This window comes from Mirounga leonina, unplaced genomic scaffold (assembly GCF_011800145.1).
Source record: "Mirounga leonina isolate KUSES-001 unplaced genomic scaffold, KU_Mleo_1.0 Mir_95, whole genome shotgun sequence".
NCBI lineage: Eukaryota > Metazoa > Chordata > Mammalia > Carnivora > Phocidae > Mirounga > Mirounga leonina.
In genome coordinates, this window is record NW_023270865.1 from 3,857,239 (window position 1) to 3,875,102 (window position 17,864).

The following is a 17,864-nucleotide window of genomic DNA, read 5'->3' on the forward strand; positions in this document are numbered from 1 at the left end:
CATGGCTGGCTCAGTGCCCTGGGGTTCATCTCCGCTTCTGTGGGCAGGAAGCAAAGATCGTGAAGGGGCCTTACGAGCCAGGCCCCTGCTGCTGACATTCAACCAGGAGCACACAGTTGCATGCCTGTTTCGAGGAGGGCCGGGGAGTTCTTGAATGCCTCAGAGAAACTGAAACAGACTTTGCTGAGCAGCAGATAATATACACAACTCCGGGGGGTGGCCAGAGCCGGCCCTTCGCAGCTACACTTTTTCTGATGGTGCGTGTGGGAGCCACGTTTTACTTCTGGCTGCCTGCTTCTACTCTGCCTTGGGCCCGGGCATCTAGAACACCTGCTAGGCATCTTACCTCCCTCCTGGCTGTGCTCTTGGCTCCCTGGACAGCTTCCACTGAGAGGTCCACAGTACCTAGTGCACAGAAAACCTTCCCTTTTGCCCCATGCTGAAGTGCATCTTGCTCCCAGTGCTCCCTGCCCCACTTCCCACAGGCTCTGGCATCTCCCACCACTCTGGCCTTCCCGGGCTCCCGTGGAGTCCCGCCAGGGCACAGGTCTAGCTTGGAGTGGTTCACCCCACTCCTCCCTCTCCTGCCCTCTTCTTGGGGGTGGGTGGGCTGCACCCTGCCCACCCACCCTCCCTAACAGAGTCCTCTCTCCCTTGCCCCTCTTTGAGACTGCCAGCCACCTCCCTTCTACAAATCCCCAGAGACGCAGGAAGTGTCTTAGGAGACAAGCTGTTACAGCTGCCTGGTGTTTACAAAATACCCCAAAATGGGAGTGACCCCCTACTCCCCTGAAGGGGGTCACACAACCCTGAAAGTCCTTTAAGACTGTGCGTCATCATTAACAGTCATGTCGGTTCTGCGCTCTATTGCAAATGATGCTTGTTTGGGGAAATGGATTCTTCTGCTTGCTGAGTGAGCTCAATCCTCCAGGAAGCAGCCATCCTTCCCCTAACTCTGCATTACTTCCAGGGTGGGAGCTGGGCTCTAAGCAAGGGTCCAGGGCCTACTGCTGCCCATGGGGACAAATCATGGCCTAACCCAGGACAGTAAGAAACACTGGAGCAAAGATAACCTAGGACCATGCCTGGGGGACAGTGAAGGGGCACAGGTGCCCTGCAGAGTGCTTCCCCCTGGGATGCCTCAGAGAAAACAGAAATCTGTTGGAGAGGTCCATTTGTCTCTAGGACACAGGGAAAGACTGGCATCCTGTGGCCATTTATTAGCATTACATCACGGGTCGGAGAATGCGTAGAACTTAATCAGATACTGTCACTGAATCCTAAACTGTTAGAGCCGCCAACGACTCCATAAAACGTATCTAGGGGCTTTAAAAGAAATAATGTAATATAGTTTATTTTTATTATGGATAAGTGCATCAAATGAAAGAATGGCTCTTCATGAAGCAAAATATAGGAACTTCCAGAGAACAAATCGCTTTCCAATTTGAGTTCATACGATGATAATCTCCTTGCCTTCTAGACCAAATCCATGAACCATTTCAGTGGAAGCAGATGTTAATAAGTCATCAGTTTAACTAGCCTCTTAATTATGTTACATTCTAAAGCTTTAATTTGGAGAAGTGACCGAGTATCTGGGGGGTTGTGAGGCAAGAACTGAGACTTTTAGAGTCAGATCCTCTGAGCAGTGGGCTGGACTCGAGCCACAAGGATGCCCCCACATCAGCAGCCAGAATCTAGACATCCCCCCACGTCTGGCGACACTGACAGAAAAATGCAACATTTTTCTTGGAAGTTTGATACGAAAAATGACTAAAAAAAAAAAAAAAAAAAAAAGAGCCACACCCCCAAACCAAAAGCACCCACTATTTTTCTGTGAGTAAACTAAAGACACATTTGTTTTCCAAGATGGATCATGACATCAGTAGCTTGTTATGAACTACTCTCTGCATAGTAGTTCCTATGGATTTGGCCCTGTCCTGGTCACTTTTCACTTAAATGACATCTGATGCTCTGTAAGGGAATACCAGCTCAAATAGGCTGCTCACTTGAGAATGTAAAGCCACTGAAATGGTTAATTCACTGTTCATGACTCCGCAGTGTGGACGCTTGTTTCTATCCCAATGACCAACGGGTGTGGCTCCTCGTGTGGGAAAGAGAAAAACCTGATTTTTAGCCTTCCTCAGTCAGTGGCCTACAACCTATGACGTGTTTTTGTATGGCCTGCAAGGTAAGGATGAGTTTTACATTTTTTTAAAAGATTTTATTTTTAAGTAATCTATACACCTAACCTGGGGCTTGAACTCACAACCCTGAGATCAAGAGTCACATGCTCCACCGACTGAGCCAGGCAGGCACCCAAGTTTTATGTTTTTAGGTGGTTCTTTACCCACCAAAAACTAATGACAAATAGGCAGCAGAGATCTGTCAGGGCCCCTAAGCCTAAAATAGTGAACATGTGGCCCTTCACAGAGAGTTTGCTGACCCTGCATTACACAAACAAGACTTTTGTTTCTCTAAATGTCCTAAGGACTGGTTTGAGGTGGGCAGAAGTAGAAACAAATGCATTTGAAATTTTGCACGAGTGCTTTTTCTTTTTTACCTTCAATTAGTTGCAGCAAATTTGATCCACTCTGACATTCACTGAGCACGTACTGTGTATAGCACTTCACAAGGTTTAAAAGGAAAACTAAGAGGTCTTAGAAGACATAAAAATCACTGTGATCCGAGTCAAAATGGTTTGTTACCAAAAAATTAGTGCAGAAAAAAAGGTGGGTGTCACTCGGGGTGGTGGAGGTAAAATGTGGGACCTGGAAGGACTACCTGGCTGATTGCAGCTGGTGAAGCTGGGAGGAAAGCATTCCAGGCAAAGGGGAAGAAACAGGCGAAGACAGAGGCAGGAAGGCAGCCGTGAGAGTTCTGAGTGCCAGGGAAAGGAGGCGAGCTATGGGTGTGGGGGGACAGTGTAGCGGGAGAAAAGGCTCAAGGCTAAGTTGGTGTCTCCTCCACTAAAGTAATTTGGAAAACACAAACAACCCTCTCATTTGGGAAACCTTAAATAAAAGTTACTGTGAAAACGTATTGTCAGGGATCTGAAGCCAGAAATGGAAAGTCATCAGGACTCATACATGGTCTCCTCTCCCCTCTCTAACGGGTCCCACGGGGGGGTCTTCCAAGGTGCCTCCCGCTGTGCTGCTCACTTCTCCATTCCCTTTGAAGCCTGGTCTTGTTTTCTGCTCTTGGGTAAATGGAGCCGTCAGAGCACTTCCTCTCTCAGGTGCCACCTGAGGTGTCGGGGACAAGAAACCCAGCTGTCAGGTCTAGGGTACCCCGTGCATCACTCCACAGCACGTGCCAGCCACGGATTCTGTACTAAAGGGCAGGGCTGTGGCATTTGGGGAGCAACCAGACTGCTTTCTCGGGAGGGTTTCCAGTTGCAATTCCATACTGAACATTTTGGAAAGAGCTGGTGAAATCTGGACGTCTGCTTAGCACGTGCATTGACTGTACCGCGTGCTAAGAATCTGGACTTTATAACCAGACGCTGGGAAGCCTCGGGAAGCTTCCGAGTCAGGCAGTGATCCTTGAAAAGATGATTCTGGTGGCGGAGGATAAGGTGAAGAACCTCGTTCAAGAAGAGGGTCTGGGTCCGAACTGACCCAGTAACTGCGGCCTGGGAGAGGACTTTCTTTAATTTTCCCCCCAAAGAGGCATCAACGTGGGATTTGGTGGCGGCTGGCTATGGTCTCTGATTGGGCTTCGGGCCGCGGGGAGGGTCTGGCAAGCGGACAAACGGAGGGCTGCCGGCAGGAAAGACGGTCCCGCAGGAAGGACGGCTGTCGCGGGGGCGGCGGCGAGGCGCTCAGGCGCACCCGGCTCGGCCGCAGGATCGCTCCGGGGCGTCCGCCGCGCGGGGCGTCGGGAACCGTGGTCCCCCGGCTCCTTCGGGTACCAGGCAGGACTCGCACAGAGCGCTTCCCTCGGGTTACAAATCCCACACCGGCCCGTCCGGGTGCGGGTCCTTCCAGGCTGCAGGCGCCTGGGTGACGTCATCAAGGGCGTCACCGCCCCCTCGCCGAGGGCTTTAGGTGTCTATGGAGAGTCTGTCACACAGCGAGCCGACAATAAAAGATTAACTCCCTACACAGCGCAAGGAATTCGCCCCCGATGCCTCCGATCCCGCTGGCGCTTCCGTGGTGGGCGTCTCTCCCGCCACCTCGGCCCGGCTCCCCTTCCCCTTCCGCTCAGGCGGCGCCCCGGGCAGGCCCACGCCGGGGCGAGGGGCGGGGCGAGCCCGGGCGGGGCGGGGTCCTGGCGGGGCGGTGTCGCGCTCGGGGGCCGCGCCGGGTCGCGTTTCCCTCGACTGCCGGAGGCGGCTCCGTTTGGGAGAGCCTTTCGCCAGCCCCACGGGGACCTCTGTGCACGGATGGACCCGCCCGGCCCCGGCGGGAAGCGGCCTGGCAGGCGGCGGCCCCGGCGGTGTCAGCAGAGGCAGGACAGGGCCGAGGCCGCGGGTCCCTGAGGCGCGCGGGCCCACAGGGCTCGGCGTTGGCACCATGATGCCGGGCGAGACCCACTCGGCGGCGCCCGGGACGGCGGCGGACCTCTCGCGGTGTCAGGGCTGCGCCTCGCTGCAGCAGGTGCGGCGCCTTCCCGGGCCGAGGGCGCGGAGGAGCTCGGCTGGCCGGCCAGGGCGCGGGGCTGGGGGTCCGGGCGCGCGGGCCGCGCCCCCGCGCGCGGCTCCCACTCCGCGGCGGAAGCCGCCCCTCCTCCCCGCCCGCTCCCCTTTCTGCTGCAGTGCTTTGGGGGAACCGCCTCTTTTGTTTGATTTAGGCCGGTGACCCAGGCCTCGTTTGCCGTGAGGCGGCGGGGGGGGGCGGAGCGAGCGGGTTCTGGGGGGCCCCTGCGCTTACCCAGTCTCAGGGCTCCCCAGGGCTGCTTTTGAGGTTGGCGAGGGACGGGTGGAATGCGGAGGGAAGCGGCCTCTGAGCAGTGAGATTTTCGATTGCTCTGGCTCGTCCCGAAATATTTTTTGCCTGGAGGCGCGACGTGCGGGTTGGCTGGAGGGCCGTCCATCCTTTGAAGGCTTGCAGTCACTGGACGTTTCTAGCAGCAGAATGGACTGTTGTCTGCGGTGATAGAAGAGGCGTCGCTAGTGTCTGGCTCCAGGTCTTGCGAGGTAGTGGGGATCGTCCCAGGTACTTGTTTCCGGCTAGACCCTCTTCGCTGCCTGATGTCGAGAGTTGCTTAACCCCCAGGGTCAGTGCCCTTAATGGCAAAGTGGGACGTCGCCCCACCTCCTAGATTGAATTAAATCAGCACCGTTTCCGGCGTGGTGTTCTAGGCACCAGGGTCACGGGGGTGAACCAAGTAGACGATCTGTTCTTAGAAGTAAGACACGCGTCCAAGTAAGACTCTGGGAGGTTTTAAGTATTCTGAAGCAGGTAAAGGAGGAGTTGGAGTGGTGCTCTTGGCCGGGTTGGTGGGCAGGGTGTTTTTGGGGAGGCGAGGTAGGGCGATCTGAACGGTGAGCAGAAGAGGTGTGGGAGGAACTTCCTCCATGGGGGGATTAACAGGCGGGAACGTTAGGAGGCGAGGAGGAGCAGGGTGCCTCCGAGGAGCGGAACAGTGTCTGGCTGACATGAGCGCAGAGCAGAGGGGAGATCAGAAAGGAATGTAGGCCACAGGCCATCCAGATAAGCTTTTTTTTTTAAGGGCATTATCTAGGAACTGATCCCAAACGTTTTAAGTGTTGAGAACAGGGGAGAGGGAAAGGGATCGTGCACTGGCATTCTGGATGGAAGGAAAACGGAGAGTCAAATCATCGAGTTGAGCTGCACTGTATAGGCATGTGTACGGTGCTTTATTTTTTTTTCCCTTAAAACCCCAGGAGCATGAGTGAAGTTCTCTTGAATCTTTAATGAATTGTATTTATTCTTTGTGCCAATTTCATCTAACAAGTATTTGTAGGTCATGTGCTGTGTTTTAGGCAATGTGATTGTAGCAGCAGGAAAAAAGGCCAACATCCTTGATCTCTTGGAGCTTCCATTCTAGGAGGGGGGAGGAGACAGATTAAACAGGTTGCATGAGAAGATAATATGGTAGCGAATAATTAAGCAAAGAAGGTGGAAAGGACAAATGGGCGAGGAGGGGCCTGCTGGCTGGTGGAATTTATGGGGGAAGTCCTTTCTGAGAAGGTTGTATTTGAGCAGAGGGGGTGACAGAATAAGCTTTAAGATACTTCAGGAGGGGCTGTCCCATACAGTGGGAAGATCAGGTGTGGGTGCCCAACACAGGGGCCTGCCTGACGTGCTTGACGATGGCCGGGGTGGAGTGCATGTAGATGTCTTGGTCTGTGCTGGGTTGCATAACAAAATACCATAGACTGGGTGGCTTATAAACAAGAGGAGTTTATTCCTTGTAGTTCTGTTAACTGGGAAGTCCTAGATCAATGAAGCACTGGCACATTTGGTGTCTGAGGAGGGCCCGATTCCTAGTTTGTGGCTGTTTTCTCGCCCTGTCACCTGGTGGATCATCTAATGGAAGGGTGAATCGAGCTTTCTGGGGTCTTTCGTAAAGGGCACTAATCCCATTCATGGGGGCTCTGCCCTCCTGACCTAATCACTCCCAGAGGTGTCACATTGGGGGTTAGGTTTAAACATACAAATTTGGGGAGGGGGGCACAAACACAATAGCCAGGAAGTCCGATGACATCAGTAAAAGAAGGGTCTGATTGCGTGGGCCCTTAGAGACCATCAAAGGATTTTGGCTTGAAAGGATAGTGAGTTGTGGCTTTTACTCTGAAAGGATAGTGAGTTGATGGGGGCCTCTGTGCAGGAGAATAGCATGAGTTATACTTTTCAGTTGTGGATCTCGTCTTTCTCTAGAAACCTGGTCTACCCATAGTAGTCTTCATCTTAGCTAAAAGTAGCACCTGGCCGGAAACTCAGTGTCATCCTTGGTTCCTGTCTTTCTCTCGCATCCTGACCCCACCATCATGATCCGCCTCAACCCCCACTGGTCCCCGCTGCTTCCAGCCCTGTGTGAACCCAGTGTGCTCTCTGGCCTAGAGATTCTGGCTCCAGTCTCCAGAGAACCCCCCCCTTTTCCACCCTTGCCGCGTTCCTACTAGTGGTTCTCAGAGCAGCAATAGGAGAAATCCCGTTAAATTCTTCAGGGGTCTGCAGACTTGTTCTGCAAGGGGCAAGATCCTCAGATGGAGGGCTTGTGGTCTGTTCGCAGGTCCTCGCAGGCAGCAGTCGAGGGATGGGCCTGGCTGGGGCCTTTGCAGACCTCTTCCCTAGGACAGAACACTCCACTGCATTGGGGTGTTTGCCTGGAATGGCGTTTTAGGGGAAGAGGATGATTAGTCACGTGTAGAATCTTGAATGAGTCTTTAATTTTACAAAGGAAGGCTGGAAAGATAGGTACGTGGCAGATTATTGAAGATCTTGAGTGGTAACCACCAAAAAAAAAATATACTTATTTTTGTCAGTGTTACGGAGTAGAGAGAGGTTCTGCACAATTACCACATAAGAGCGGTGTTTTTGGTAAAAATGGCAGGTGGTGGTGTACAGGTCGGATTGGAGGAGGTGCAGCTAGCTCTGGAACATTATTTTACTCATGCACACTAGTGATAACAAAAGCCTGGGTGAAGTGAAGCTTCCCAGGAATGGGAATAAAAAAGCAAAACGGTCTCAATATGAAAAACTTCGAATAACAGGTGGATTTCGGATCTGGGGAATAAAAGATCCAGCGATTAAAACCCGAGTCACTGAGAACTGTTAGAGGGAAGAGAAGTGGAAACCGAGACACAAGAGGTGTTGGAAATGTGGGATCGAAGTTCTGGAATGAGGTCGGAATTGGGAATTTTCAGCGGCTTTCACATTTGTCGTTTGTGGAACACAGGCCTCCAGAGCACCTGATGGCCTGCTGAGAAGATAGAGCAGAGGCCTGGGTGGGTTGGCGCGGAGTGCCTTGTAAGAATTTTTGGGGGGGAGAGATGGTGATAGGAGAATGGGGGAGCACATTCTGTCACTTGAAGAGATTTTGAGAACCTTTGTGACACGGTATGAGATGAGGTGCCGTTCTCAGGAGTCAGTGAAGGAGAAGCTGCTGGCTACTGACGGAAGGCGGGCGTGGATGGTGAGGAAAGGAAACACAGGGAAACAAGAAGCGCCTAGGAAATGAGGGTGGGAAAGATCGAGAACGGAGCAGACAGGGATCTGTCAGTCAGGATACCTCACCTTAGGATTGGGTGCTGGGTTCCCTACTTGAGAGACACTGTGTCAGAGAGCCTAGTGGGTGCCCTGCACAGGGAAGGTGGCCTGCTGGGTGGTTTCGCGCGGGCACCTCGCACCTGGCCGAGAACGGGCAGGCAGGCTGCAGGTGTCTCCCCACTGGAGGTGGTCGTGGCCATGCTGGGCTTGTTCTGAACCACAGTGGGAAGCTGGCTCTCTCCTGAGCGGAGCAGTCCTTTCCTCTTGCTGGAAATCTTCTCCCCTGTCCTCTTTGCATCGGTGTTGACAAATGGGTCTGGCTGTGATCGTCGCTCCATTCGCAAGTGTGTGGATTAACCACGCATTAGGTATCCTTTGTTTCGTAGTCCCACAGCCCACCTCCTGTCTGTGCCCACCCTCAGTGGTGGTGGTGGTTGGTCACTGAGCTCCAGCCCAAGGTCCCTGTGGGTTGCCGGACTTGAGTAGTCCCATCAGAGCAGCACGGGTCCTTCCTGTGGTGAGAGTGTGCACTTACACACTTCTTAAGCTGAGTTTTCAGTCCAGCGGCACAAGTTGCTCTGTCCTGGTGGAGGAGAGGCCCCTCTTCACCAGTTCCATTCGCTGCAGAGCAGAACAGTTTAACCCTTGGGGGCCCTGTGAGAGTTCAGAGCTCGTGGTTATACTTCTGAGCTCATGCCACTACAGTAGGTTCAGAATAGATGGTGTTTGGCTGCCCTTGGCGCAGATTTGAGCCTGTCATTTATATAAGCTTGTGTTGGGCTCCCACTGATAACTGCCAGTGGTTTAAACTTCATCATTTGGAACCTAAACCATGACTTCTCTTAGACATACTGATTTGTAAATGATTATATTACAAAGAAGGCTCACAAAATTGTAATTCATTCAGTGAGCAAACATTTCTTGAGCATCACTGGGTCTAGGATGCCATGCTTTGTTTTGGAATACACTCATGAACAGAAGAGGCTTGGGGCTCGTGTTCTAGTTGGGGTGACAGATGGTGAGAAAACCACCACGGAAGGAGTATATTAGTAAGTACCATGCTGGGGGGCGCACAGGGGACCCTGGGAGCACCTAGGAGGGACAGGGGAAGGCTTCATGGAAGAGGTGAATCTGAATTGAGGTCTGTCTGAAGGGTGAGTCTTAGTTGAGGAAGAGGAAGAGATGGAGGGGATGTGGACAGAGGGCACCATGTGCAGAGACCAGGGTGGGAGAAGGTAGTTTGTGATGGATGAAGCACAATGTATGAGGTCAGGGCAGCTGAAGACTAGGCATGTGAAACTGGGTCCTCCCTTCCCAGGAAGCAGAGCCTCTCAGCTTGTTTGGTGGGAAGTTCCCAGAGTGGAGTTGGGGGGTGGGGGTGGGCATTCCTACCTTCCTGCCTTGTTCCAGTCCACTCTGAGCCAGAGGACATCACATGGGGGTCCTTGCTCACCGCTCAGGAGACACACTCAGCTCTCATGCAGATCAGTGGAGACTTTACCTAAGAGCAATGAATAAAGAGTTAACAAGTAGGAGGAGGAAATGTCGTAAATCAGAGAGGATGCAAGCTGAGCAGTGAGCCAGACCACCCCCAGCAGAGCAATTAATGGGATTGGTGTGATTTTTAAAAATAATTTTTTTTTGAAATAACTTAGAACTTAAAGGAAATCACCAGAATAGTACCAAAAACTCTGGTATTCTCTTCACCCCATTCACCAGGAGTTCAGATGTCTCCTCGTTTGCTTTGTCATTGGCATGCACACACACACTTTCTGTGTCCCGCACACTGCAGCGTGTGTTTCCCCCGCAATCTGAACACGTTCTGACAGAGTGAGCCCATAGCCCTCCAGCCTAGACATTGGCATTCGTGCCGCCGCTCCATCCCATCCCTGGGCCCTTCAGATTTTGCTTGCAAGCCCAAGAATCCCGCCTGCCTTGCTGGTTCCAGGTCCGCTTGGGGACGTGGGTCGATTGGGGACGTGGGTCATAGAGCACTGTCATGTCTCTTCAGCCTCTTCCAATTGAGTCTCTGCCTTTCATGTGTCTGGAAGCTTAAAGAGCACAGCCTTGTAGTCTCATTGGCAAGGTCTGGAGACACTGTGGGAGGTCACACTGTATCAGGGATCCCTCACCCCCAGCTCAGTGTTTTCCTACTCACCGGGTGGCTTATTATAGTGAGAGCATACAAAGTAAAATATGCCAGGAGGAAAGGCCATGCATGGGGTGGGGTCCCGAGGAAGCCCAGTGAGGGTGACTGGACTCACTGAAGTTCTCCAACAGCGTGCTGTGACGTGGCACAAAGTGTCTCTTGGGCGCTGGTCACATGTATATGCCTACCTAGCACATACCCAGACGCCAGGCTCCCAGAAGGAAAGCAAGTTCCAGCATAAAGTACATTGTGCAGTTAAGCACAGTGAGCCACTCTTGGCATTGAGAGAATGGTGGGAAACCTGTAGAAATCCAAGTTCCCAGATACCACCAAGGGCCCACCTTGCTAGCACGCCTTTCCAGGGACAGCATCTCAGACCTGCTGTGTTCACTCTGCACGTACACCTTGGTGGTTGAGGGAGTGCTCTGGCCACCTAATGAGTAGAGGTCAGAGACGCTGACGAACATTTGCACGGTGCACAGGAAAGCCACCACAAACAATCTTCCAGCCTGCAGTGTTAATGTTGAGGTTGACTTTGGCAGTGTACTTGTCCTGTTATCACCTGCATTTACCTGCTATGTATCTTCACATTGTACTGACTCCTTTAGTATTTGCCATTTTCCCAAGCACGCTTGCATCTGCTCTCCCCACCTCGGCCCCACGAGTCCTGGCTTGCCCCTTGGCCCCGGGTTATCCTGATGCCCCCTACTCGCCCTGTGTGCTCAGCCACTGTGTTGATTTCACTTCTCTGAGAAGGGAGGGAAAATGAGCACAGATGGATTTCTTTTCTTTTTCTCAAGTGCTAAATGTTCACAGTGACATTCCAGAGGGTATTGTGTGGATAAAATTTAAAAAGTACGCTTTGGAAAAGGAGTAAATGTGGAATAAGTATGAGTAATAGAACGTGCTGCTTGGGAATTGTATTAGTGAACAAGTATAAAGTACAGCTTGAGGGACTAAGCCAGAAGCCAGAGAAAGAGGAAAGATGGTTAGGGGAGAGGACTCGGGGGAGGCCTGAGCATTGCAGTTGGAGTACCAGAAGAGCAAGACCACTGGGAGAGAAGCAGCAGTCCAGAAGCACGTCACTTCAAACTCTCCTGGTTGGGTGCACCCCACACCTTGCTTCCAGAGGCTGGATGGTGGTGGGGTGCAGTGTGCCCCCATAAACGCGCACAGGCCGCTGCGACCCAGCCTGCTGCTCGCTCATGCTTCCGAGCTACATTAGAAACGGTTGCAACCATCTTAAGCAGCGTTTGGACCAGATTGGAGAAAAACAAGAGACTGTTATTAGGGTGCTGCGGTATCTGCCTGAATTTGAGCTCTGAGAAAAAAGTCAGGGCGTAGAATGCTGTGGGGAACGGAGACTGTACTTAGTCTCTGGCTTTTCCTTTGTAATGCTGTTTTGTGGTCTTAAATTCTTTATCAAATATACGTGAACACAGTTTACAGAGGTAGCTAGATGTACAAGTCGTGTTAAGCCAGCCCGCTGTCCCCAGCCGCATCTCTCCCCTCCCACTTCCCATTGCACTGTGTGTTTTATGATGAGCTTTAGTATCGTTAAGTAATAGACTTGCATTGCTACTTCTTGTTTTTCAGTGTAGGGCATATTGTTCAGTTTCTGCCTTTGGAAGATGCAGACTGAGCTCTCCTTCCACCCTGTACCCTACCTGCCTCAGCATTCCTCCTGCTGCTTCCCCAGTCTTCTCAGCCTACATAGGATTTCGGTTAAGTCACTACTCAGAGTGGACATTATTATGACTATATGTTATTCAGAGCTATACTCTGGAGTAAATTACGATTGTTTTTCCTTTCCCATGTGTTTTCTTGTTTCCCCTGATGAATGATGGTATCCTTAATTCAACTTCCTCATCTTGAAATGTTAAGGACTATTTACCCTATGCTAGGGACTGGGTTAAACCCTTTCTGTGGCTTTTCCTATTTACTCCTGACAGCTGGCCAGCTCTGCCCTCCCTGAGTTTCAGTCTCCTTATCTGTAGAATTGGAAAGGGTACTGAGGCAGGGGGAGGCTAAACAAACTTGCCCAAGGTTCACTCAGCCAGAAAGAGGTGGTACAGGAATTTGAATCCAGCTGTGTGTGACGCTAGAGTCAGGGTTCTGGAATGTTCCTTGCATAGTACTTAACATTACAGAATGGCATCTGGAGGCAAGGTGGAGAAGATGAGGCCCACTAGCAAAGAACTGGAAAGAGGATGGGGGGGAAAAATAAAGGAAGAATCACTTGTATTAAAAAAATCCTAATTTAAATGCATGGTGAATACCAACTACATTTATTTGCAGTTCTCTGTGCCAGTTAGGTAGAAATGCCATCTTAATGCTTTCACTCCACCAGATATTCTATTGCTTTCTTCAGGGAAAAAATTCCCTCCTGAGCCTTTGGATCTGCTTTATTCTGGGGCACAGCTGCCTTCCTGGATTCCCATTACCTCCGTCTTGGATGCCACGTCATCTTGTCTGGGTTTACTTGTGATTTTGGTGGATCGTGTTCACATCCTTCAGTACTTCCCTAAGTAAGGATGTAGGTAGCTTGGAATTCACGTTCCTTCAAAATTTTGAAGGCTCGCTTTCTAGGTCTCTGGATTGTTGTTCAAGGCTGAAGCCATTCTGATTCCATATTCTTTGTATTTGACTTGTTTGGTTTTATATTTCTCTTGGGATTCCTATAAGGTCTTTGCTTGTCTCTGATGCTCTGAAATTTGGTGCTGATGTTCCATGGTTTAGATTCTGTTTGTATTTATGTGCTGGGATCTTTCAGTTTGGAAACTTCTGGCTTCAGTTCTGAGACTTCTTGAATATCACAATTTTTTTGACTATCTCTCTGTCTTTTCTATTACTTTCTATCTGGAACTCTTAATGTTGGGCATGTGGACATCTTGCGCTGATACTCCAGTTGTTTTTGTTTTTGTTCTTTCTCATGTCTGTGTTTTGCATTATTTGGGGGAACTTTTTTTTTTTTTTCAATTCTTTCATCAAATCTTTTGAGGCTTTTATTTTGCTTCCCTATTTTTAATTTAGTTCTGACTGTTTTATTGAGATATAATTCACATAAAATTCATCCTTTTTGTGTGTACGATTCAGTGGGTTTTAGTTCAGTCACAGTTAAGCAACTCTGTCACCACTTTGTAATTGTAAGACACGTTCATCTCCACCCCCACCCCCATACCCCTGCCAGGAGCCCTCTTAGGCATTAGCAGTCATTCCCTGTCTCCCTTACCCCAGTCCCTGGCAGCCACTAATCTACTTTCTGTCTCTGGGTCTCTGGATTTGCCTGGTGTGGACAATTCATATGAATGGACTTGTATGGCATGTAGCCTTTTGTGACTGGCCCCTTGCATGTAGCTCAGGGTTTGTCCCTTTCGTCAGAGGTGTCACTCATTTGTTTTCATTGCCAAGTAATCACGTGGTATGGCTGCGTGACATCTCATTTATCCCTTCATCATCTGATGCACGTTTAGCTTATTTCTACCTTTTGGCTAGCATGGATAATGCTCTAAGTCAGAGTTTGGCATGGACGTGTGTTTCCAGCTCTCCTGGGCGTAGACCTCGGAGTGGAATTGCTGAGTGACGTGGTGAACTCTGGAACATTTGGAGGAGTTCGGAGACTGCTGCGCACCACAGCTGCTCCACGTCGGCCTCCGGCACAGAATCCGAGGCTCCGGTTTCTCCACATCCTCACTGACACTTGTTGTCGTCTGCCATTTTGGTTTCAGCCATCCTAGGGAGTGTGGATATTTTTAATTTTTAGGAGCTTTTAAAAAAATTTTCTAGGAACTCTGTATATTCCTTTCAAAAATATTGTTGTTTCATGAATATAACATTTATCTCCGATCATATTAATCTTTGCAGTTTTCTTCTCAGTTTCTGTTTACTCCAAGTTGCTGTCTTGTTTTGGTCTCACTTTCATGTTACAGGTTTCTCTCTGATGTGTGGAAATCCATGATTGTTCCTATTAAAACTGTTGGCTGATATGTTGGCTGGAAATGCTGAGTGTGTGGGGCATCTGGACCTTGAGCTTCATTGCAGAAGGTCTGGTGGGCCATTCATTTCAAGGATATCTCATGTCAGTGCTGGTTAGATATCCTCAGAGAAAGCACTTTCAGTCTCCTGCCTGGAGGGCAAAGGATTGGCTGTCACTGTCTGGGAGCTTAATGGGGACAAGCAGGTGGTCAGTGTCAGGTCAGTGTGCATAGGGCTGCCTCATCCCTTTGTTTTTGGCACAGTGTTCACAGTGTCCGAGGCAGAGAATTCTTCAAACAGCAAACCTTTTGCTGGACGGTGGCGGGGCAGAGAGGTAGGAATTTGAGGATTTAATGCTTATAAGAAAGTTTGCCACTAGTTCTGTTAGTGCGCCCCTGCCCTTCTGTCTCAGAGCACCCTGGTGTCCTGGACTCTTCCCCCTTCCCACCTCTCCCGCTTTCTTGAGCCTGCCAAGTCAGTATTCTTGAATCTGCTTTCCAGTTTCCACTTGTCTTTTTATTCTACTCTCATCTTTGTGGGTTTTGCCTTTGGGGGAAAAGTTTCTTGGCTTTAGTTTTAGCTGGCTTTTAGGGAGGGAGTAAAAGCAGATGCATTATTTTCCCTCTGTGCCCAGAAATCTGTTGTTGTATGAAATTTATTTTGTATATAATGAAAGATTGTTTCTGAATGTGGAAAGCAAAATATACATTAAATACAAATATGGAATGGACCACTCATTGTCCTTTTGACTTACAATGTTTAGAGTCTACTATATAGAATATTAGAATGGTTAAAGATATAAATACAAAAAATAAAAGCATGAAAGTGCTAGAATAACATAGAGAAAAATCCTTTTATTTTAGCATCTTGGGTGGGATAGAATTTTCTAAATATATCAGGAAACCGAAACTTTTAAAAAAAAGTGACAGATTCAGCTCTGTATTTAAAACTTCTGCATGCCTGTGTGGTTGTATTTTAGTGATCAAGTGACAGACATTATGTATATATTTGTAACATTTATTGAAATGTTGCTATTGCTCAAATATCGCTGCTCATAAGAAAGTGCAACCACACCAGTGAGCAAACAATGTTCAGGAGCTTTTAATAAGAGAAAAACTAAATGGCAAGAGATTTCTCAGTCACACTTGTAAATAAATATACATGGAAAAATGGCTCTAAGATTTTCAAAGCTCATCACTATCACTAATGCAGGAAATCTATTTGGACTTGATCCTAAGGAAAGATAGTATCTCACAGGAATGGGCAGGGACACTCATGGTGTGCATTGGTGGAGACAGAAATGAACCTGAATGGCCTTCAGTATTGAGTTGGTGGACTGAGCACATCCAGATGTCATTTACAAATGCAGGAACATTCTGAGAGGAAATGCACAAGGAGGAATAGAGATTTTTAACTGGTGGTGGGAGTATAAGAAAACAAAGACTTTTTTTTTTTAAGATTTTAATTATTTATTTGAGAGCGTGCGTGAGCCTGGGCGGGTGGTGGAACAGAGGGAAAGGGACAAGGAGACTCCGAGCTGCACATCATTGCACATTGAGCTCGACATGGTCTCGATCCCACCACCCCAGGATCAGGACTTGAGCCGAAACCAACAGTTGGTTGCCCAACCGACTGAGCCACCCCAGCGCCCCAAACTAAGACTTTTTATTTACGTGTTTCAGTGTGGACCTTTTTTATTGTAACTAATACCGTGTTATATGTCTGACTTCAAAGAAGATACACAGACTAGTATAAAGGGACATATTTCTGTAATTCTCAAAATCATTTGGATTATCTAGAAAAAAGATGTTTTGGGATAATCAGTGAAAAATAAGTTCTTCTGAAGTTTTTACCAATGAAATATGAAGATATTAGGGGAAAAAGTCACTTGAAAGAAAAAAAATATCTGTTTTTAAGTCTTAGGAACATTTTGAGCAGTGTAACTAATGATGTTTTCCCTATTGAATTGATAGCAGTAATTTAGAGCCAGATTTGTAGTTGGTCCCTAAAATATATAGATCCTTATAAAATGAATTTTTCATTGAATTTCATCCCTATTTTAATATTCCTATTTGTTCTTCCCATGTTATTTTTATTTTCTTGCTTTTTTTTATATTTACGTGACTTTTTGATGTCTTAAATCCTTTCAGAGACAATGCAGAGTGAGTTGTAGACGTGATTACTAATAATTAGTGAACTAAAATAGTGAGTATGTACCAGATTCTCACTGATTAAGAGCACACAGAGAGTCTGCACAACCCCCTTACTGTCAGAGAGAGAGTGCCATCCACCTAAAGAAAGATTCAGAGAGATACGGCATGGGTTCAAGATCACACAGAGTAGGTCTGTGTTTCTGTGCATTGTAAATAATATCTTAATGTATTTCTGTGTTTATGTGAGAGTAAATATGCTCATGTTTTACAATAAGTCGCACATTACAGAATATACGTTTAGAGTCATTCATATTACAGAAACAAGTAGCTGACTGTAGCTGTTTTTTTCTTGCAGAATTTAAACGAATATGTTGAAGCACTAATTACCTTGAAGCAGAAAATTATTAATACAGAGTGAGTATGTTTTCATGTGTTCTGTTGAACGTCGAGACCCTGACAGACAAGCCAGAGCAGGTGGTGTGTTAGGCCTTTAGTCTCTCATCCAGGGCCCATGGGCCGTGGGTCATGGTGGAACCCTGGTGAGCCTTGTCCACAGGCTGAAGCTGTGTTGTTGGTCCGCAGCCCTTTCCAGCAGGCCTGCAGGTTAGGAAGTGAGTTTTGCTAGAGTGGCGATTTTTTTAAAGCTCTTTTCTATCTTTTAAGCCTTCTTAGCTTTAGCACTGGATCTCCGATTTCCTCACAGTATTTCACAGCCATGGTAGGGGATTTATTTTTATTTTTTTTAAAGTTCATATATCATTGCAGCACTTTTAAGGAATTGAAGGTGATATATATGTGTGTGTGTATACATGTTTAATTAATTAAACATGATTTGTTGCAGGAAGCCTAGGAAGAAAGGTGCCTAGCATATTTTGAAACATGATCTTAACAGTATATTTTCCAGATCAAAAAAGTAATGTAACTCTTTTCTTTGTTGCAGTAATTTATTGACAGAATATCAGAAGAAATGTGATGATATCCTTTTCCTAGCTTTTTCCTTGGAGTTCTTAAATTTACTTATTTATGGTTTCTTAGAAGAACCGTGGGAATTTTCAGGTGTCCTTGGGAGGTAGTGTGTACAGCCTCTAAGGAAGGAAGCCTTCTGGGCAGCACAGTGAACATGAATCTTTTCCTGTGAGTACGTGTTTCATGATGAAGACTCCTGGTCTCTGTTTTAGAAGGTCATGTTTTTGTCACTAATTTTGATTTTCTTCAGGGCGCCTCCTTTTTAATGGGTAGGTCTTTTTCGTTTGTACTGAGGATGTGACAAGTTCTGCAGGCTTAGCAATGAACTTAAGCTGAATAGGATACTATGAGAATTTCTCAGGATTTCTGTAAGACCTGCCGTGTAGGAATATGCAAAATGGTGGACAAGTGGCTTTCATTAACTAGCTTTATGATTTGTAGAGA

At 48.2% G+C, this 17,864-nt stretch overlaps 1 protein-coding gene across 2 annotated transcripts in view; it reads left to right on the forward strand.

Annotated features, from left to right (window-relative positions):
- The first annotated feature begins 4,291 nt into the window (after positions 1-4,291).
- The window catches only part of ICE1 (interactor of little elongation complex ELL subunit 1), a 56,739-nt gene continuing 43,166 nt past the window's right edge, over positions 4,292-17,864 (forward strand). The window contains exons 1-3 of one of the 2 annotated variants that reach the window (XM_034998846.1): positions 4,292-4,598; positions 16,810-16,868; positions 17,395-17,429. In XM_034998846.1, the coding sequence (XP_034854737.1) occupies positions 4,515-4,598; positions 16,810-16,868; positions 17,395-17,429 (178 nt within the window). In that variant the 5' untranslated portion in view covers positions 4,292-4,514. The remainder of the gene's footprint in view (positions 4,599-16,809; positions 16,869-17,394; positions 17,430-17,864) is intronic. The other variant, XM_034998845.1, reaches the window with a different exon arrangement.